Here is a 21,969-nt window from a genome sequence, read left to right as displayed (position 1 = left end):
TCGGCGCACGCGCAGCGCAGGTGACAGGGCAGTGCCACGCACGTGCGCGCGGGAGGCAGCCGGCGCGAGCCCCGCTGAGGGGAGGGCCGCCCCGCCCCGCCGCGCGGCTCGCACCGCCCCGCGGCCCCGTCCGCCCTGTGACTGGCAGAGGCGGGGCGGGGCGGGGCGGGGCGGGAGCGGGCGCGCGGCGGGCGCCGGCGTGTCCCAGCGAAACCGTCCGTCCGGGCCCTGCCGCCGCGCGCCGCGCGTTCCGCCCCGCGCCTGTGCGCGGGCCCCGGAGCGCAGCAGAGCCGGGCGGGCTGCTGGCGCCGCCGCTGCCATGGAGAAGGGAGGCGGCGGCGGCGCGAGGGGGTGACTCCGTGCCTCTTCCCCCGATGAGACTGTGGCTGGGCTGGCTGGGCTGCTACAGCCTGTTCCTGTGGGTGCTGAGGAGGAGGATGTGGTCTGGCCCTGCCCGGTACCTGAGGAGTCCTTTATCCAGGTCCCTCTACATGAACATGATGGGTAGCCGCAGCCAGCCCGCCCCGGGCGCGGCGGAGAACCACCAGGTACAGCCCCGCAGCCAGCATCCCCCCCCGCGCCCGGCGGGGCCTGGCTGGGCCAGGCCGGGGGGTCCCCGCCCGCAGGCACAGCGGCCCCGTCCCCCTCCCGCCAGGGAGCTCGGCCGGGGGCAGCGGGCGAGGGGGCCTCGTCCGCCGGGGCTCCCTGAGGTAGCGGCCGCCGCGGGGGAGGGGGGCGGCGGGGGACCCTGGCGCGGGCCGAGGGGGGCAACGGGCCGGGCAGCGCCAGACAAAGAGAGGGAACGGCTCGGCCCCCCCGGGAAGAAAGTTGACGTGTCCGGAGCCCGCTGGGGAGGGAGCGGGGCCGCGGGGCGAGGCCGGCGGCGCGGGGCGGTCGTCAGGGCCGGGGCCGGTCCGAGCCCCGCGAGGGAGCGCGGCGCGCGCGGAGCTGGCGGGCGCTGTTGGACGGGTGGGTGTGTAATCGCTGAGGCGTTTTAATTAACGCCGGTGTGTCGAGAGGAAAATAAACCAAGCGCGCGGCGGGGCGGCTGCGGGGTCGGCGGGAGGCGGGGGGGGGGGGGGGGGGGATGTACGCCGAGCGGACAGCGCGGGGCGGCGGCGGCGCGCGGAGGAGTTGCGCGCGGTACTCCGCGCGCGCGGCGACGCGATGGCGTTTGGAGTGCGTTGGGATCCGCACTGCTCTTACCGAAACGCTGCTGAAAGTCTGACAGGAGTTCGGAGGGGCTGATGGAAACTCCCGGTGCTGGAGGAAAATAGTAAAACCCACAGCGCCCAGCGGGTGACGGAGACGCAGCGTACGCGCGCGGGGAGTGCGGCGCGCAGGAAGAACATAATGATGGGTCGTATTCTTCAGGATGATCCATTGCTGGAGTGCTCTGGACCGGCACTGACAGCCGAGTCTCGCTCCCGGGTGGACGTGTTACTGGGGTTTAAAGGATACGGTCCGCTCTCTGCATCGCTCGGTGCATAAGTAGGATGACAAAGAGATGCAGAATTCAGATTCGCAGAAAGAACTTCCTTCTGGCGAACAAAGAAAATCTGAGTGTCTTTTGTGGTGTTAAAAACTGTACTAGAAAGACAAGTCAACCAAGGAAATGTGTTGTGGGGATGATTATATCCTTCAGAGGTAGATGGTCTGCTGTGGATACTCCCAATTTCTAATTTATTGTGTCTAGGTTTTAAACCTAAAGTATTGATCATTTAGTAAGTTTAGTGAGATTTATGGTTACTGAATTTGTGGGTTTACTCATAAGTAAGGATTGCATGTTGAGGCCCCAGATGCTTCCACTCTCTGCAGTTTTACTGGCTTCATTGATTTTCTTCACTAATATTAGGCAAAAGTTGTCAATAATAGTAATTTGTACTATAACAAAGGTCTTAACATACCTTTTCAGATTTTTGTGCTGTAGTTTTTCTCCTATTGTGCTATAAGAGGTTGATACAGTTTGTCATTAAACTAGTGGCCTAAGAAGGGCTCGTCTTTTGTTGTACATGGAGGAGAAAAAAAGCAGTTTCTGTTCTGAGGAAGTAGTTCCAGAATTAAGCCGTCTTTCACTGCTTTTGTTATTCGAAATTTGGTTCGGGTTTATCCTGTGTTGCTTTTATTATTATTATTATTATTATAGTTTGCTATCATTTCTGTTATTCACTGGTGTTATGTAGGTACTTGCCAATAACCTTACTGGCAAGATTAACCATGAAGAAGAAATTAGAGGAGGTCTGAGAACAACATCTAATTTCTGGAAACAAGCTTCTATTGTTCTGCCAATGCTTATGTCAATATACATCCATATTTAGAAGTCTTAAAGACAAGGATTGTAGGACTGTTGCTTTCCGTGGGCAGAATCTGGAACTGCAGGTGCCAGTGCAGTGCAGAACCAGGGCATGTGAGCTCAGGTACAGCATATGTGTAGTCATATTGCTTATGGAACAAAGCCCTCCCGTGTTACCCAAAGCTTTGATAGATGGATACGTTTTCTTATGGATTGAAAATGGCAATGCATTGAAAAAGGCGGATCTTCTGAGCCACGCCAAACCTGTCCAGTGTAGCTAGGCAGCAGCCTTGTGAACGAACCTGGTGTGTATCCTTGCTGGCTCCTCAGGGCTGTTGGCTTCTGCCAGGCTCTTGAACTTGGCTTCTGAAGATGGCTGGCCAAAGTATGCAGGCTGCTGCTTTAGAGGTTTTTCACGACTTGCTGAGGATTCCTTTTGGGAATCACTGGACTATGCCGATTTGTTTCACTAGCACTGTGCTGCAGTGAGAAAAGACATAAACTGGTAAATCAGCAGGGGATGTGCTAGGCTCCGTGATGTGGTACAGACCTGCTCAAAATCTGGTTTTTAGAGGAAAGGGTCGCTTACTTGTGCTACCTACAAATGTGTTTGAAAGTAAAGTTGGGAGCCTGATTCTGCCAGAAACATACCCATTATGCAAGTGGTTTTCAAGTTAAACCTAAGCACATACCTGTTTGCGCCTCGGCTGAAGGGTCTCGACACCCCTTGCTGCTTTGGGTCAGCGTTTGATGCAGCCCTTGTTTGTGAATCTGGCATGAGGCTCTTGGTGCAGCTCCCTGCCCCGCTCTGCTTGCTGGCACTATTATTGTGAAGCAGCAGGACGCTGGAATAAGAATCCTGTCCCATTATTATTTGTATTACAGCAGTGACTGGAAGTCCTGTTGTGCTGAACGCTGTGTGACTGTTCCTTTCCCCACAAGGTACAACAAATGCAAAGGGATCAGGATGGGGGCATGCATTTTGCATAGTATGGGTATAGACAGGGTCTTAGGTGTTAAATCGTTGGTGAGTTACCCCAGCTGACCATTTGCTGTCCTTCTACGTGCATTTTTAGAAGATGCTGTTAAAACTCCCTGTTTCTCTTTAAGATCCTTATGACTCCCTATGTGCACAACAAACACATGCAGCCAGCCTGAGGAACGTTATTGGAAGATCTAAGGGGGAGATAAGAGGACGTTAGCTGTAGGGAATAATTTTTGATATTAGAAAACAGACACGATGGCATCAGATTCTGTGAGAAGGGCTGACAATAACTCTGCATAAACATAGGATAGTGAAAAATGATAGAGATGTTGTCAATTAAAATTACATTTAAAACTTTTTTTTTGTAACTTCTGCATATTGAGTGGAGGAGGTTTTTAGCTTGGCATTGCAACCTAGCCATGAGCAACCTTTTGAATGTTATTTTCAGTGCTGACATTCCAGAATGCTGCAGCATTAGAGGCATTTGCTGGAGGTGCAGAAAGTGGCCATGAGGGTCCTAAAATTTCAGAATTTCTGTAGGTTTGCCTTGTTTTGCACAAGTCTTTTGCATTTAAAATAATGTAAAGCAGGTGTTAAAGAAAGAGTTTAGATATGCCTTACACATGGATGGTAAAATATTAGGATATTGTATGGTTTATTACTTTTCCAACTAGACTTGATACAAAAACGTAACGTCTTTTTTCTTCACAGTTAACTGAACAATAGCTTGCGTATCAGAGTCAGTTCACTCTGTAGAGGAGTGATTGTTACCAGGTAACACAAGGCAAAAGGAGTTATTGGCCCGTTTTAGCTTGGGCTTTGTATTTTACCAATATAAAAGTACAGAACTATCTTTCAGCTGATGCTGATGACTTCCTAGATGCGGGAACCTGCTCCTTTGTTTAGTCGAGATGCTGGGAGGCAGCTGTGTAGACATAATTGTTTCAAAAGACTTGTGGACCTGCTTGTTGGTACTAGTAAGTGAAGAAACGTAGTCCAGCACTGCTGTAAGACAGACCAGCTGTTGTCTAAAGTATTGATGGGATTCTTTATCTCCTTTCCTGGAAAAGTATTGCAAATGGACTTGCTGATTTCTTTTCAGAGGATGCCTTGGGAAAAGTTGAGAAAGAGTTGGAAGATAGAAAACAATGTTATCCCACCTCATACTATTTTATCAGCATGGTGCTGTTCCATGTGCTTTCTAGGAAAGTTACTTTGTAAAATTCTTCAAAGTACAGGGTAATAATTAAGAAAAAAATTAAAAGCATTATTTCTTGGCGAGCAATTTTGGCACCTCAATACAAGAGAGAGATCGAGGTGCTGGAGCGAGTGCAGAGGAGGGCAACGAAGCTGGTGAAGGGCCTCGCAGACAAATCACATGAAGAGCGGTTGAAGGAGCTGGGGCTGTTTAGTTTGAGGAGGAGGAGGCTGAGGGCAGACCTCATCACTCTCTACAGCTATTTGAAAGGACACTGTAGAGAGGTTGGTGCTGGTCTCTTCTCACAGGTAATTAGTGACAGAGCAAGAGGGAATGGCTTCAAGCTCCAACAGGGTAGATTTAGACTGAATATTAGGAAAGAATTTTTCACAGAAAGGGTGGTCGGGCATTGGAATAGACTGCCCAGGGAGGTGGTTGAGTCACTATCCCTGGATGTGTTTGAGACGTTTAGATGTGGTGTTGGGGGATATGGTGTAGGGGAGAACTTTGTAGAGTAGGGTAGATGGTTGGACTTGATGATCCCAAAGGTATCTTCCAACCTAGACAATTCTATGATTCTATGATTCTAATTGGTCCTCACTTGATTACAATTCAAATTTAAGTAAAATTAATCATGAAGCTTGTTGAAAAGTCTGTAGGAAAACCTAATTTTTTATATTTATGGAAATCAATAATAGCCTTCCATGTATTCATTTTTTTTTTAACTACTGGTTTTATATTTCTGAACTTTTTAATGATCCTTTGTCTCTTTTTCTAGTGGTATGTCTGCAACACAGAACAGTTGTCTGAATCCCTTCAGCCTATTTTTGTCCAGAGTTATCTTGACCAAGGAACACAGATCTTCTTAAACAACAGCATTGAGAAATCGGGCTGGCTGTTTATCCAGCTCTATCACTCCTTTGTGTCCTCAATTTTTAGCCTCTTTATGTCTAGAACATCTATCAATGGGTAAGTGAAAAGTCAATCTTAGGTAAACTAAATACAGTTTGGATTTAGTGTTCAGCCCTACCCCCTGATCTGTCAGCTTTTCTTAAATTTGTAGTTTTTCCTTTGCTAGTCTAACAGATCTGAAACGTCCTACTGTGCTGTTCATGCCCAGCCATCTTAATTGAAGAGCACTATTTCCAGTATGGGGGGACAGAGGCGGTAACTGCAATTAAGAAGAGATAGTCTGAGGACTCTAATTGTATTTTATAGCCGTTACTTATATTAATTTCCTCCTCAATAAGAGTGTGTTCTCTTTGTGTTGAAAAAGTCTCCTTCTTTGCTCTGCTTTCTTTCCCCTGCCCCCTTCCCCTTTACTTTACCTACTGCTATATCACTGTTGTGACTGTCCATGTTGAAGGTGGCCGTATCCACTCAGTTCTGCCTTGCATCTGAAACTCTGTCTGGTAGAGAGTGTGTGTGCACACCACCTGCAAACCTAGCCAGATTTCTGAGCAGTGCAGAAGTTGGCTGAATGTTGTGTCTGGTAACAGTAAGGCGGAACATAATTTGGTCCTTTCTCTTATTCTGTAAAACTTAATTTCACCTCAGTTTGTCTGTAAGCTGTACTTGAACAGGTAACTTCTGACCTAGCATGTTTGACTGATGAAGCATCAGGAAGGCAGTAAAAAAAAGTTCATGAAACAATATTTTCCTAGTCTTACTGCATCAGTCTCTTCTGTGACTGCAGGAGAGTTTAGGTGTTCATGGGTGCTCTAGTATTTTTTGTGAAAAAGTCAGTGCCTTTTTCTGCTCACGTAACTCCATTCAGTCATATGTTTAACAGGTTATCGGTTTTCACCTTATGAAGAATGCATTTTGTTACATTTACCTGATTTCTTAACCTTCCCCACCTCTGCACCTACTACATACTTCTGCACAGTCTGATATCAGGCTAGCAGCTGTCTACTAAGGCTAGAAAAATAATCTTTTTCCTTTTTTTCTAACCAGATGACGTTATGAGCTTCCCTGTGGTGTTCTTAGTTACTTGTAGCTTTATATAAAGGTTCCTTTGGTCTCTTCTTCTTCGTTTCTCTTCCATTTTTTTTCAAAGGCTCTTCAGTGCTTTGAATAACACCTCATAGTGCTTTTAGGAATAACAGCTATGAGCCAATTATATGGTGTGGACAGACACAAGTGTGCTGCAAGGGGGCTCTACTTAAATTGACTGTATTCTGTTTATTTTTATACATTTAATATCTTGCTTTAGTTTCTTCTATATGACTTTTTGTATATTCTATCCTGTTTGTTTGTTTTTTTAGTATGGTCATTCTTTGCTAGGCTGCCTCTTTTTTCACATTGTTTTTATTCTTTGATTCTTTTCATCTTTGTTTGCCTGTTTTTCCCCTTGAATGTAAAATCTTTCTGTTCATTGTCTTTAAGTTTAACCTGCTATCCAACATTAGTTTAAAGAATAGTATTTAACTACCTTCAGTCTATTACTGACCAGTTCTTTTTCCTCTGCTTGTTCTCCTAACTCTTTCATCTTCTGAATTCTGCTATGACGGCTAAAATCTGTCACTATGTAGTCTTCAAACAGTTATGGGCGGGAATGTCATTTACTTGATCCATAAGGAATCCAACTGTCACCTCTACCCAATTCCTTAATGAGTTGCCTATTTTCTATTCCACAGCTCTTCATGTTGAATGCAAGATCTGCAGATAGCAGCAAAAGCCATTGTAACATACGATTAAAAAAATCTCTTTTGCCACTCCAGCAGTGTTACCCCCATCCTTTCTTTAAATCTGTTCCCTGGCTTCCTCCTAGTTCTACATCCTATTCCACATTCATTGTGCATACTTCTGTGTCTGCAGCCATTTTATTTCCTCAGCTATTTAATCTTTTTTTCTAAGGTAGGTGGCAGAGATTCGAATCTGCAAACGTAACAAATAGGGTTCAGCCTTTGTCCTTCCCTCTCTTTCTCTCCCCCCTCCTTTTTTTTTTTTTTTTTTTATGCAATCATTTTCTTGAGCTGCACCCCATGAGCTCTTCCTTACCTAATCAAATTCCTGCTGAAGCCTTACCCACTGTAACTACATGTGGCTATGTGTTTGATCTCTGACAAGTGCAAGGCAAGTTGAACTGGATTTAAAATTTATCTAAGCAGTGACCTTGTCTACTATTATGTGTGACTGGTTGCTGCCAAAGCACATTCTAAATTACTCCATTGTCCTTCCTGTTAAAGTTTGCACAAAATTGGTAATTTCTCATTTTTACATTTCAGGCTGCTGGGAAGGGGCTCAATGTTTGTGTTTTCCCCAGAACAATTTCAAAGACTGCTTAAAATAAATCCAGAATGGAAATCCCACAGACTTCTCGATTTAGGGGCTGGGGATGGAGAAGTCACTAAAGTCATGAGTCCTCACTTTGAAGAAATCTATGCCACTGAATTGTCTGAAACTATGATATGGCAGCTTCAGAAGAAGAAATACAGGTATGGTACTGAATACTTCCTACATCATTTCTGTCAGACATTACAGCAAAGTAATCTATTTATAATATTTAATTAATATGCAGTCTTTTCAGTCAATTCCTGTATTGTTTGATCATTCTGGAAAAGATTGACCTGTACAAAAGCAGGAAAACAAACACATCTAATGTTCCCTGCTACCAGTGCTTTTGTGATGCAGATGTTCCCTGCTATCAGTTAAGACAAAATAGGCAGCAACCATTTTGAAGTCTCTTTCTTCACAGCTTGTGTAAATTGCTATAATCAAGGGAGTCAGGAAGACGAAATTCAGATTAATAGTTTAACTGAACGGTCCAAAATTGCAAGAGGAAGACACAGGTACTGCAGAGAAAGCAAACTGAATCCTGGTAATAGTGTTACCTCAATAAACTGTGTCTGTCTAATCTCACGATATAGACGACTGTATAAAGGTTCTTTTACTCTTTCTATGCTTAGCTCCTGCTGTTAAGATTGAATAATACTTAGTAACAAAAACATCAGCACTTTCAGAACTTTATTCATGCACTCATCACAGCTTCTGGAGGTTCTTGTAGGCAGCAGATCCAGTCTGGTTGAGTAATGGTTAGTATTTCAGGCACTATATCCCTAGACTTCAACCCAAAGAATGAAGGAACTGTGGATTTCTTTTCTTCACCCGTCTTTGAGTGGAAACTTAACAGATACTTTGCAATCTGGGTTTGCACACTGGTAAATCAGAGTAGGCAGGAAGCCATTAATCATATTTCAGTTTTGATATTCCTTGGGAAGTATCTTCAGTTTTATTGTAGGACAACACATTTTTTAGTACCTGAGGCTTTTGGTTTCGTCTTCTCGATTGCCTGATGATCATAAGGCAATATAAAGGTTTGTATGGCTGGACATATGGCCATGCCCATTGTTGATTTAGTTTTCTTTTCCAAAAGACCAGAAGGATCGTGCCTGTCTCTTCTCATTGCCTAGGTGGCTGATCTTACCTGCACTATCAACACATCCATAGGGAATTTTTTTCTTCAGTTGTTCTCTCTGAACTTAGCTGGTGTTTGTTTAACAGACTGTACCTCCTTCTCTTTCCCTTTGTAGGGTGCTTGGTATAAATGAATGGCAAAACATAGGATTTCAGTACGATGTTATCAGCTGTTTGAATTTGCTGGATCGCTGTGATCAGCCGCTGACTGTATTAAAAGATATTAGAAGTGTACTGGAGCCAACTAGAGGCAGAGTCATTCTAGCATTAGTTCTGCCATTTCACCCATATGTGGAAAATGGTAAGTACGCAGATTAGTTGCTATTCAGGCAGGTAAAGAAAATGTTTGTAGGTTATAGTATCCCAGATTAAATGTTTAATAAATAATTGGTATGCTTGTATTTGATTTTTACATATAACTTGTACAGTGGGTGTTCAGAAGTATGAAATCATAGGTAAATAGGCCACATGATGTAAGCTCTTTTCTTAATTCCTCAACGTATGTTGTTGGCACCAACAAAAAGCGCAAATATTGAGGTCACATATCCTGTTCTGCAGGTAGCCACATTTGAGCTGTGTTGGAGCAACATGGGAAAACTGATGTCTGATTAGGGCCCTCTGCTGCTGTCATATAGGTAACCCCAGTTGTCTCTAGCAACCATTGAGCAAAACCATCAGAACTGTCTGTAACACTGAATAGAGCAGTTCAGGTCAAACTGTTTCAAGTGTTCCAGATGAACTGCACCTAAAAATTCATAGGGAGATAACATTCACTTGCCAACATGAGCTCTCGAAGTAAAATACAGACCCCTACTAATATGACATAGCAACCACTGTTTATATTGTATTAGTAACTGGAATAAAAAAGTAAAAATCAGTGCCAAAACTCCATTATTTCCCCTAGTTGCATTTTTAAGGAAATACGTGAGCGATTTGCAAATTAATCTGTCCTTACGACTAAACTTCAAAAGAGACTAGAAGCTTTTTTTTTTTACATGCCTATGACTGTGGATTCAGGTTGGGACAGCCTAAAAGTGGTTTGACTTCCAGAAGGATGGTGTTCATCAGTCAACATTTGAACAATGGCTCTCCTTGAGTATTAAGACTTCTCTGTGGAAAGGCATGTATGCCCAGAAAATACAGAACTAATAACCTTAACATTCTGGCAATCACAAATGCATCAAACTGGATCTGTTTTCTTCTTTTTATAGGCCAGTGGGTTTTTTGGTGGGAGGAGGGGGAAAAAAAAAAGCTTTAAGTAAAAAAAATAATACCATCAGATGAAGAATTGCCTAAAATACAGTATTTGAGCATATAATTTTGCAACTATTCTGAAAAGTAATGTGTCTTAAATGAGACACGGGTTGACTTACGCATCTGTACAGTATTTCAAGCATGTTTGGTTACCACTTACTGTTCCTATAATGTGGAACAATCTGGTTTCCTCTTTTAAAAACTCCTTAAAATTCCGAATAACAGCAGTGTCTTTCTAGTCTGGCATACTAGAAGCAGAAACTGAGAAATTATTTGGGTGGCTTTTTTGTTTGTGTGCCATTGTGTTTTGCAATTGCTATTGCACCCAGCATCTACGTTTCTGCATGTTGTTGGGTAAGCACGTCACAGACCCCATGCAACTTCCTGGCTCAACAGGAGGTAGATAAATTAAGGAAGAAACTACTCTTGAGTCCACTTATATCCTCCATCATTAATCTCCTACAGTAGACTGGGAGGAGAAGAGAGTGTTAAATTTATAAATCCCAAGGGACTGGAAACTTGTTCTGTGGTTGCCGAACTTGGTCATTCCTACTTGTTGAAAGTTGAAATCTGTTGTAAGATGTCTTGTAAACCAAAGTCATACTGTTGTTTGTGGTGGTGACTTGTAGCAGTTAGTCACTTTGCTTGAGGCAGATTTGTTTCCTTAATATGTTCTGAAACTTAAAAACAGACTCAGTTTGTTTAGCACTATCATGGACGTGGGCCAATATAAACTGCTTTAGACAGCGCAAGTTAGCGCACACAAAAGTTACTGTCGTTCCACTGAAGCTTTCCCACTTAAGATCTATATAACTGTAGTGTAAAGAAATAGACAGTGAACTGCCAGACTGTCTTCATGATATACAGATGATTTTAGAATTGCTTTATTTTCATTCAGCTATTCTACAAGACCATGCATTTTATAAAGTGTTAGATATGTACATGTGGTTTATATTTAACAAAAAAAATATACTTGGAACATTCAAGAGGAGAACATTTCATGGCTCAAGTAAGTTCTTGTAGCAGCTAATTAAAAACAGTTTGGACCTGCCTGGAGAAACTTTTGAATTTTAGAGGGGGGAACAAATGGAGAAGAGATGAGGCAGGTAAGGTGTTTGATCAGTGTATGGATCAGTTTCTAAACATGGAGAAATTATTTTATTCAAAATGAGATATTTGGGTTATTACACATAATGTGATGGGAGAGTAACTGTGGAAACTGTCTATGTGAATAACATAAAACTTGCTTTAAGAGAACAAAGCAACGTGGAGGAAGAGGTAGAATATATTTCTGTGCTTACCGTTTCTGGAATTACAGTGACATCTAGAGTCCAAAGTAGCTTAATCATAAATTTTTTCTGGGGCTTTTCAGAGTTTTATTTTCAACATACAGAACAACAAGTAATGGACTTATTGCACATGTCTAAATTTGGCAAGTAAGACGGATGAATCATAAGGTATTAGACTAGTCACATAAGACCATGTTATTATAACTTCATATTTTGAATAGGTATCCCATAGGGTTATATAAAAATCCTTTGTATTTCCTAATATGACATCATATTTGTATAAAGGCATTGTTAGATAATATATGACTAGATTGGTTTAAGTTTCTCTGAAGTAAAAATGTCAGAGACACGATACTTCAGCAGTAGTGAACACCCGCAGCCTGGGATTGTGAAATTTTCTTGTCTAACATGTTAAAGTCCTTGTGACTGATTGACAGGGATAAGAAGACAAAGGTGTGTTTTCCATCTTCCTGAAATACTTGGTACTCAATTGAGCTGGAAACACAGTGCTGAGCTAGAGAGACCCTTGCTTTGTCTCAGTTGTCAGTTCTCATGTGACAGAAGTGAGAAATGCCATTTCATTTGTTAAACAAAGCCTTGCTTTATTTAAGTGATGATAAAGATGCAGCTGTTCTTTAGTAGGGAGAATGCCTGATACTACCAGATCTCTTGTAAAAGTGCTGATTTTGTAGATTGGCTAGGTAGTAACTGCTCAAAAAAAGTATACTACCTTGACTAGGTAGTATACTTCTGTGTTCATGCTTTTATCTGTGTTGAACAGGCATGTAAAGGCAAAACTTTGTGCTCCAGGTAATCCTGACTTTGGATTGTAGGACTGGAAGATGGGGGTTGTCTGTTTAGCAAGTGAATTTTAATATTGCAGGAGCAACCTTCTTGCTATGACCACAATTTTCCTCTCCTAAATAAGCTAGGAAGAAGCTCACATCCCAAGTGAGCTTTACCATGATAGTACATGCATTTATATTGTCCGGGTTTTTTCTGCTTGCTTGTCTACAGAATACATAGGGTTTGCTCTGATTAAGCTGTTGTTAAGACTCACTAATTGTTCCTCTGTCTATCTGTTACATCAATAACTATCACATTAACATGACTAAAACCAGAATTTCACATATGAAACGAGTTTATTTTCCATTGCTGTCAATTATCATACATCTTTCACAAATGCTCAATTCATGTAAAAGGAATACATGTAAATTTATGTAAAAAGAAAAAAAGACATAGAATTAAATCTAAACTGAAAAAGTTAACTTTTATAAAGCATTAACAGTTATCTTATGAAAGATGAAGTCTTTTTCCAAGATTCTTATTCTTGCAGAATGGAAAATGGAAATAATACGTAACATGGATGTAATGTACAGTGCACTTGGTTTTGGTGATCTGTTTAGAAAGTACTCTTGAAGAACACTGCCCTGTAAGGTTTTCTCCTCTCTTTTTAAAGCAAAGGAAGTCTGTGAAGAAGCTTAACTTCTTCATCTGCCTCTGCTTGCATCAGAAATATTGAACAAATTTGAACTGCCGCACATGCTCATCTGTTCTGATAAACAGTGTCATCTTCCAAATCATCCTAGGAGAAAAATATAGAAGTATTTCATTACTGATGTGAACTTTTTTATTTATAAAGGCAGAATTTCCTTTTTGAGGCAAACTCCATCCCTTTACTGTTTCAGTAAACTTCTTTCTCCCCAGTTATCCAGTTGCTTTTGTCCAAGTGGCATCTACAGGGTTCAAAACATATTTCTTTCTATTTTGGCTTTTCCTAATCTCCAGGGAGCGCAGAGGCAGCAAAACATACCCCTTATTTTCACTGCATTCATATCTGATGCTCAAACCAAGGACCAGGTGATGTCAACAGGGGCTTGAAGTCTTTAAAGGGGCAATCACAGAGGAAAACAATTGGAGGAGAGAGGAGAAATGTTTGACTTTGTTCTGTGTTTCTTTTGGTTTCTCCTTGCATCTCTGAAGTGAAGGCCAAGCTCAGAATAGGAAAGAATTTATACTGTTTCTCAAGAGAAGCAATGTTTTTGAAGCAGGATTTTGAAGCCATTTTCTTTGCTTGCAAATACATGTGACTTCTAAAGTTGATTTTTTTGTAACTTACACGGCATACGCAAAATTGTCATATGGTCATATAAGACTTATTGGCATAAATTTAGAATGATGAAATAAGTTGTGTGGCTTTACCCAGTGATGTTAAATACTTAGTTTAGGGTCTGTAAGTTGAAGGAAGGGGAAATATCTGTAAGAATGTTGTAGAGCTTTTGTAAGAGTTTTGTTACATTTCTGTCACCTAACTACCATGGGCTAAGAGAGTAAGAGGAACTACAATAGAAATATTTTTCAAAAATGAACTCTGAACAGCTCTATGCATTTTACCAAACAGTCCAGAAACACTTGTTGAGACCTCTTCTTGGCAAAATACGAATTTATGGAAGCTTCATTTTTAAACGTACATGCATACATTCTATAAGGTTTATACTATCATATATATGATTGTATACATATGGTCATTTAGAATGCTTTATAATGTCTTTGGCTGTTGTGCAGAATACTTTTTTTAGACCTTTATCAGCTTTGAAAACGCCAAGTGCAGGGTCCTGCATGTGGCTCGGGGCAATCCCAAGCACAGATCCAGGCTGGGTGGGGAATGGATGGAGAGCAGCCCTGAGGAGAAGGACCTGGGTGTGTTGGGTGAGAAGCTCACCATGAGCCGGCAATGTGCACTGGCAGCCCCGAAAGCCCCCCGCAGCGTGGCCAGCAGGGCGAGGGGGGCATTGTGCCCCTCTGCTGCGCTCTGCTCTGGGGAGACCCCCCCGCAGTGCTGCCTCCAGCTCGGGGGGTCCCAACATCGGAAGGACATGGACCTGTTGGAGCGGGGCCAGAGGAGGCCCTGGAGATGCTGGGAGGGCTGGAGCCCCTCTGCTGGGAGGACAGGCTGGGGGAGTTGGGGGGGTTTCAGCCTGGAGAAGAGAAGGCTCCAGGGAGACCTTAGAGCCCCTTCCAGTGCCTAAAGGGCTCCAGGAGAGCTGGGGAGGGACTCTGGATCAGGGAGGGGAGCCATGGGACGAGGGGGAACGGTTTTACACTGAAAGAGGGGAGATTTATGTTAGATCTTAGGAAGAAATTGTTGCCTGTGCGGGTGGTGAGCCCCTGGCGCAGGGTGCCCCGCGAAGCTGTGGCTGCCCCATCCCTGGAGGTGTTCAGGGCCAGGTTGGACGGGGCTGGGAGCGAGCTGGGCTGGGGGGAGGTGTCCCTGCCCAGGGCAGGGGGCGTGGAACTAGATGAGCTTTAAGGTCCCTTCCAACCTAAACCATTCTATGAAAAAAGAAATGTCTATTTCCAGAGGGAAATAGAAATGGTATACTCTTTAAAAACTGTCAGTTCCTCTTTTTTCCCCCATGAATTTCAGTATTGGTAGACAGATACTTACAGGCTGTCGGCAATGTTCAGCGTACCTCTGCTTTTGAAGTTCCTGAGCAATTGCTTGAAAAATTTTTCGTCCACTACTAATTTTCTGCAAATTATTTAAAATATTTTAGGTCAGTGCTACATTTGAAGTTGGAGGAAACATCTTTTTCTTCGTCTTTCTGATTTTTTTCCCTGTATGTGTCTTTGGGAACGTTACTAAATAGCATATGGTTTGCCAAGCAGAAGGGTTTTAAATTACGTTAATATTATATCTTTTAACATATATACCTTATTTAATGGATATTTAAATGTATGGCTTCTGATTTTTATTCAAGTATACATGGTGATAGAGGTTCTTAATATACTTGTTTTAAATACATGACGGCTTACCTGAATGAACAATTTAAACAAACAAAGAATTAAGAGCAAAAGTGGTTCTTTTCAGAAGTTGTTTGGAAAAAAATTGCTTAAAACCTGAAGGAAGCTGTGTATTAGAGATGGCCTTTGCGTAGATTGACTTTATCCTGTATCCAATCAGTTAAAAATAAATTAATTAATGCATTAGTTAAAATTAGTTAAATGTAAAATCATTAACTAGTTTTGTACAAATCTGAAGTGAAGCCTTAACAGCTCTGAATGTCTCTTTAGACGAATTATCAATTAATCACAAAATTGATGCCCAATATATTTAAAGACAGAAGGAAGAAAGCTCTGAATTGCAGACAAAGCAAGCAAAGTGATAACATACACAGTTCTCTGTTCTTTGGTCTTCATTCCCACTTTTCTTTAGCAGGTTTGGTTTTAACTGGAGGGAGGGATAATAAAAAGAAAAACAATTAAAACGTAAGCTGAAAAGCCAACTGCTAAAGTAGCAGAATAATTAGAAGCATTGCCCTTTTACAGCGTCAAACAGTGCGTAGATCACAGAATCACAGACTGGTCAGGGGTGGCAGGGCCCTCTGGAGCTCACCCAGTCCACCCCCTGCCAGCGCAGGGGCACCCACAGCAGGGTGCGCAGGACGGCGTCCCGGTGGCTGTGAGTATCTCCGGAGAAGGAGACCCCACCACCTCTCTGGGCAGCCTGTGCCAGTGCTCTGCCACCCACACAGTAGAGAAGTTAAAGAAAAAGTCTTTCGTTAGGTCCGCTTATACCATTGGAAAAAATGAGAGTAGTTTTCAAGCATGTAAGGCCTTTTTAGCTTCTGGTAGTAGATATTGCAAGTATTTTTGCTTTGAGTACAGTGGGACCTGGCTGAAGCACTACCCGATACTCAAAAATAAATCAACGGCATCACAGATACCAGTTTTTCCCCCTGAGGAAGGCTTGATTCATTTTTCCCACTATACTACTTCAGCTAGTTTAAAGAAAAACATAGATTTAAAAAGATGGTCCTGTCTTTATGCTTCGCAGTGATCACTACCGCAAAGAACCATTTTACTATATGGTACCACTTAGGACTGTGAAGTCCACATTTGCATGTCAAAGTCTCATTATTACGTAAAGATTCCAGTTGCAGCTTTGGGTGTTTGTTTGTTTTTACCTAAACACAAATTTTGATTTAGATTTAAAAAAAAATAATCCAGTAGTTATGTAATTTTTAATCTGGTGCATTCTGATGTGTTTGTTTCCTATAAGCATAAAACTTCTTCCAAGTCTCTGATATTTTCAAATTTTACTGGGGTCTCTCTTCTGTATATGTATGATGCATGAATAGAATTTCACTATAGAAGTAAAGTCAGTCTGCAGTAACTTTACTGCAGCTCACAAATACTTTGACATTAAATTTAAATTATTTTACTTTTACTGGAAACTAATCCAGAGAGTTGATGACTTACGATGGTAATTTCTAGTTTTGCTTTTTGAGTGTGCCTTGATAGATAATCTGCAACTTGCTGTTTAACACTCTCAGGATAATTTTAACTTTAGAATACCTTTTCGTTTAGACACTTTACTGAAAAAAGAAAAATGTGGTTGCTATTGAGAGTACAGGTATGTGCCACACGAGTGTGCAGATGTGTGCAGCATATGAACTTCAACCAACTACCTCTTTAAAACTTAATCATAAAAGTTATGGAATCTAGGAATGTCTTACTATTCTCCTTATGGAGATGTTAAAACTGCTTAGATTTACAAAATAAACAAAAGCAGAAAAATTACTTTGAGCCTACCTTGTAGACTACAAAGAATGTGAATACAGTAGTGCTGTATAGAAACAGTAAGGATGAGGCGATGATCATGAAGATGAGTTTTCCATTGCTGTGCTGCTTCTCTCCTCCTTTATTAAAAGTGAGTGTTAGAATATCAGACAGTTCTTCTGATTCACATAATTTTCTTAGGATTCTGCATTTCACCCCCCTTCCTCTGAAGAATTAAAAAACCTTATACCCGTCAATATTTTCTGGTTCATTTTCAGTCTGAATTCCTTAGTGAGGTCCCTTTTCTTTTGTTTCCATGAATGTTTGCAAGGGCAGCGGAGACTTGTTATTTTTGACTATGAACCCTTCCTTGAGGGGTAGACAGAGAATAGAATCCATTTTTTCTGCTCTCATAAAGGAATATCTGAATAAAGCTAACAGGCTTTTGCTCAGAAATGCAATTAGATAGAGGAAGGAAGGAACATAGGAAAAGTAATAATCCAGCTAGTTGGTTGTTTTTTTTTCTATTTCAGGCATGTAAAACTGAAATATAGTTAATGAAGTCTCATCACTTTCTTAAGTAGAAGGCAAATGATACAAAGGTTCAGAACTAAAACTTTTTGCTCAGGCTGACCCAGTGAATCCCCAATTCAGAGACCCTGAACTCTGTTGCACACATTTGCACTAAATGTCAGTTTCTCTACTTCTCATTTTTCTGTTGATACTTCCTTTCTGATGGCCATTAAAGTCTTTATGTAAGAGGATGCAGAGTATCGTTAGATAACACAGAGTACAAACCTTTCTTTTGTAGAATTCTAGAGTCCTTTGCCTCATATGACAGAACAGTCTAATTAGCAAACGAGATTAAGATGTTTATTTGTAGAATCCCTCCATGGTTTTACTATTAATATTTCAATATAGTCATACTCCTCCTAATGGTTTTGTTGGTATTTCCATCTTAAATGCCATTCTCGAAGGCGTAATAAAGACAGTATTTAGGAAAGGTAATTTATTTCGTTTAAGAATCTTCATTAAGAAGGAATAATCAACTGACCTGTTTTTGTTAGTGTTGTTCCATCTCCTGCTTGTTTAGAACGGGGTGAGCTTGAATCTGAAAATGCTATTCCACAGATATAAACACCGTTGTCATCTACAGTCAGATCATTGATCTGAAGTGAAATGTTATTTTCTGATAAATGTACTTTGTACTTCTGGTGATCTGTGCATCCAGGAGTACACAAATCCTCATGTTTGTTAGTTAAAAAACGAAACCATAGAACTTCAGGTGGGGATGAGGAGCATCCAGAGGCAAAGAAAGCACATGTTAAGGACACGGTGTGCACAGAGGAGTCCGCTTCCTGAAATCTGGGTTGTGTGACAGTGACTTGGCAGGTATCTGTGGCACCTGTCGAGAATAAAGTTGGTAATGTGAGGGACGGTTAAAAAGCAAGGGACAATCTAAAAAGACAATACACTCCTTCCGGTTCATTTGAGAAAACGTAGGAGGACAGGAGGAAAACCAACTGTGTTTCAAACTTGGAATTTTTAAGTTGTTTCCAGCAAGCTTTTGGTAATTGTTACAGCTTGCCCACACGTTCATTTAAGAGCTTTACCTATCTGGTAATGTGCTTAACTTTCTGTTTTTCTGAAAAAGTATAGAGAAGATTCACACATCTAAAATAATGTGAATGTCTCCTTTGGCCGTGGAGAAGACCAAAAGAACACTTTGTGTAGTTCCCTGCCTCAGTTCAGTCCTGAGTGCTTTGGGGATTTGGGGTGGGGATGTTGCGTGCCAGAACTCCAGATGCTCAGTGGAGTAGTTCTGTAAGGGTTTCTCTCTCCTCCTCTGTTCCTGGTCTGCGCGGCAAGTGAGACAGCCTGATGGCAGGCAGTGGAAATGTTGTAAATGGAGACATTTATAACTTAGCAATTTCATAACATTTATTAGAATTCATAATAGTTCCTAGACATTCTTCCACTTCATCACATATATTGACTCTGGGTTTCTAAGGATAATAATATTGCTTGTTAGTTCTGACATTTAAAAATGTGTGCAGAGAAAACAGGAAGGTTAATCAGAGAAGAGAATTCTAATTAAGGAACTGAAATGTAAGGTTTAATATGACTGGTCTGGGAGACTTTTTTTAAGACCTCATTGAAATCCATAATTTAAATACTGGTTTTGTATGTTTAATTTTATTCAAACAAGTTGCTTAGTTATTTAAACAATGGAATTGAGATTATTGCAGTGAAAATGAAGGTAGTAGTTTAACAGCATCCTTTTCTGCTCCCTAGAATATAACAAATCAGAAGAAAAATACACCAAAGTCTCTTAATCTACTGCTGATACACATCTTATAACCCTGTCCACAGTGCACAGTCAGCATTGTCCCTTCGTCATTTTTCTCACTGAGTGTTTTATGGACCAAATCCAAGCAGATTCAGTGTGTGACTTCTACAGGAATAAAATTAAACTCTACTTCTGTGTCAGATCAGTATCAGAGCCGTTCCACAGCAGCTACAGCAATCTGAAGATTGTAGTAATACACGTTGTCGCTGTCCTTGCACCCGGCATGGTGAAAAGCTTCTGCAGTTGGTCCCCTTATCTTTTCCACCCTACTCCAGGGCTCTGGGTGTTCTTGCAGTGCAGAGCAGAACTCCATAGCTTCCGTTCATGTAGAAACTGCCTGCTGAATTTCCCAAACCCCCCTCCCAAAAAGCACAGCTGCCCTGAAACCACGCTGCTGCTGCTGGAGCGTTCTTTGCAGGGAAGAGCAGTAGACTTTGACCCTGAAATGCTCCTGTAAACTGTGATTTCTGACTTTTGGAAGAAAAAATATTTGCTAACAGTTGCTTCATTTGGAAAGTGTATGAAGATAGCAGAAATTAGCTTCAGTCTCAGCAAAACTTCTTACTGCCCTTACTTGTAGCTATGTTGCAAATCGTAACCACAACTATTTCAATCTTGTTTAACTGCCATTACATGGGGAAATACAAGGAGCTTAAAAAAAAGTCTTACCAGCACCGTACAGAATCCAGTCAAATGCCAGCATTAGCACGTTTTTCAATTTGTTGAAAGATGCCATTTCTTGTATCTCTCTGGAAATGTTTCTACTTGAAGGAAGAGGAACTTAGGAAATCTTTGGAGTTGCAGAATACTCTGAATCACAAGATTTAGAACTTCCTGTTTAGAAGGGTGTTTACTATTGCATTTAGGAAACTGGTTAAAGGTACAGAGCAAACCAGAAAACACTTGTTATTTGTGGATGACAATACTTGGAAAATGAGCGGAGAGTTTTAAATTTTGAACATCTTGAGAGTCGTGCCTATAACCCTTCAGATTATTTCATCAATATAACAAATGACAACAGGTTTTCCAGCATGCTACAAGTGTTTGGCTTCTTAATTTTATATGACCCTTAGCAGTCTTTACCATATTGGCTAGTAGGTGGCCACTGGAGGACCAAAGGCTCTGTAGTCATCCGTTACAATGTAGTGGTCTACTGATGGAAGCTTCACAGCAAAGCATAATTTTCAGCTTGCTGGCTCTATTTACTGTCATCACCTGAGGCCATCTTTGGCCCAACAGTGAGCATAAAGAAAGAATTTTATAGTGCCAGAAAAGGCCTGCATTAAACTGTCTGTCTGTCCATGTCTGCTGGACACCAGCCTCGCTAATGGAAGTTACTTTTCAGCCAGTGTTGGGACTGCTAGTTAAACGTGTAACATAAGAGAGAGGCTCCTGAGCAACAGGCAAAGCCGTGAAATGATCTTCCAACAGCTCTACGAACAGCTTGTCAGCCTGCTGTTTGGAGTGGAAGGGAATATAATCTGTGTAGTATGCTTTCTGTAGGAAAAGACAACACACAACAAAGTTTTCTTTATAATTTAACCAAAACTCTTTTGTTTTCTCAGTAGGTGGCAAGTGGGAAAAGCCCTCAGAAGTTTTGGAAATCAAAGGGCACACTTGGGAAGAACAGGTGAATAGCCTGCCAGAAGTTTTCGGTAAAGCTGGTTTTGCCATAGAGGCTTTCACCAGACTGCCATACCTGTGTGAAGGTGATATGTACAATGACTACTATGTACTAGATGATGCTGTCTTCGTCCTCAAGCCGGTGTAAGCGTGTATGAAGTAAATCTCCAGAATCTAACCCAAGAAGCGGCCTCTGTAAGAGGGGTTTGATTTGAGGTTACTTAAAGAGAGGGAATTTGGGGATTGCCATGCTAAATAAATACCGTGTAAGAAATTTAAAGACCAAAATACTAATGTATTTCTTTGTAGTTGGGTTAGGAAAAACAGGTGGATTTTTAAACAGACTTTTCAGTTGAGAATTTCTTTTTTACCAGCTCTTAAGCCAACAACGCATTCTGCAATCCAGCAGTAATGGGTGGGATATTTTTTTATACGTACCTGCAACAGGGATCAGATCCAAACAAAAGCAATAGTCCTAATAATAATGGAACTGATACAATGTGAACTCTTGTTAAAGAAATCAAGTGAAAGCTGGCAATAAAGTTATCCATTCAATTCAAGCCTTGTTGAATATAAACTGTTGAAATGGATATTCTTCCATGCTAAGTTACTTTCTCTCTTGCTGTCATTCTTCACATGTTTTTAATCATGCTAATAAACCTTTTTTGAGATGACTTTTTGCATTAATTTTTGTGTTCATTTTTGTAACCATAGCCACGCTTGTCTGCAGCAACTGCTCTTTGTGTTGAGTATCAAGCTCTCAGTAGCAGCACAACCTTACGTTTATTTAAACAGCATTTAAGTATTGTTTAAAGGGATAGCAGTCCACAAAGAATGTATCACTTTTGGTTGGGTTTCTTTCATGTTCCTCTCAAACCTCATAAATCCCCGTTGCTTTTGCATATGCCATTTTCCAGTGACAGGAATTATGGTAGGACTCACCAAAACTGCACTTTAAACCGATGGGTTTAATAACAAACTTTCTAAGCAAGTTGT

General features: G+C 41.5%; 2 protein-coding genes across 2 annotated transcripts; one reads left to right on the top strand and one right to left on the bottom strand.

Annotated features, from left to right (window-relative positions):
* The first annotated feature begins 299 nt into the window (after positions 1 to 299).
* METTL9 (methyltransferase 9, His-X-His N1(pi)-histidine) lies at positions 300 to 21,647 on the top strand. Its single transcript, XM_082490534.1, has 5 exons — positions 300 to 548; positions 5,255 to 5,445; positions 7,707 to 7,916; positions 9,012 to 9,196; positions 20,916 to 21,647. Exons 1-5 carry the CDS (start codon positions 375 to 377, stop codon positions 21,119 to 21,121), a joined length of 966 nt encoding a protein of 321 aa, XP_082346660.1. The 5' UTR covers positions 300 to 374; the 3' UTR covers positions 21,122 to 21,647.
* IGSF6 (immunoglobulin superfamily member 6) lies at positions 12,569 to 20,111 on the bottom strand. Its single transcript, XM_082490761.1, has 6 exons — positions 20,020 to 20,111; positions 18,055 to 18,405; positions 17,034 to 17,140; positions 15,613 to 15,669; positions 14,887 to 14,970; positions 12,569 to 13,023 (listed from the first exon to the last, which is right to left on the bottom strand). The coding sequence occupies exons 1-6, from the start codon at positions 20,084 to 20,086 to the stop codon at positions 12,985 to 12,987; spliced, it is 705 nt and encodes a 234-aa protein (XP_082346887.1). The 5' UTR covers positions 20,087 to 20,111; the 3' UTR covers positions 12,569 to 12,984.
* Positions 21,648 to 21,969: the final 322 nt, after the last annotated feature.

Source organism: Vanellus vanellus (genome assembly GCF_965231255.1).
Source record: "Vanellus vanellus genome assembly, chromosome: 14".
In the NCBI taxonomy this organism is placed as follows: Eukaryota; Metazoa; Chordata; class Aves; order Charadriiformes; family Charadriidae; genus Vanellus; species Vanellus vanellus.
This window is presented reverse-complemented; position numbering and strand designations above follow the sequence as displayed.

Excerpts from the sequence above, each read along its gene's own strand:
- METTL9 (XM_082490534.1), top strand. The coding sequence starts at position 375 with ATGAGACTGTGGCTGGGCTGGCTGGGCTGCTACAGCCTGTTCCTGTGG. Across the intron at positions 549-5,254 it reads GCGCGGCGGAGAACCACCAG|TGGTATGTCTGCAACACAGA; the intron begins GTACAGCCCCGC and ends CTCTTTTTCTAG. Across the intron at positions 9,197-20,915 it reads TCACCCATATGTGGAAAATG|TAGGTGGCAAGTGGGAAAAG; the intron begins GTAAGTACGCAG and ends TTGTTTTCTCAG.
- IGSF6 (XM_082490761.1), bottom strand. The coding sequence starts at position 20,086 with ATGGCATCTTTCAACAAATTGAAAAACGTGCTAATGCTGGCATTTGAC. Across the intron at positions 18,406-20,019 it reads CTGGATTCTGTACGGTGCTG|GTGCCACAGATACCTGCCAA; the intron begins GTAAGACTTTTT and ends TATTCTCGACAG. Across the intron at positions 14,971-15,612 it reads ACCAAAGAACAGAGAACTGT|AAAATTAGTAGTGGACGAAA; the intron begins GTATGTTATCAC and ends AATAATTTGCAG.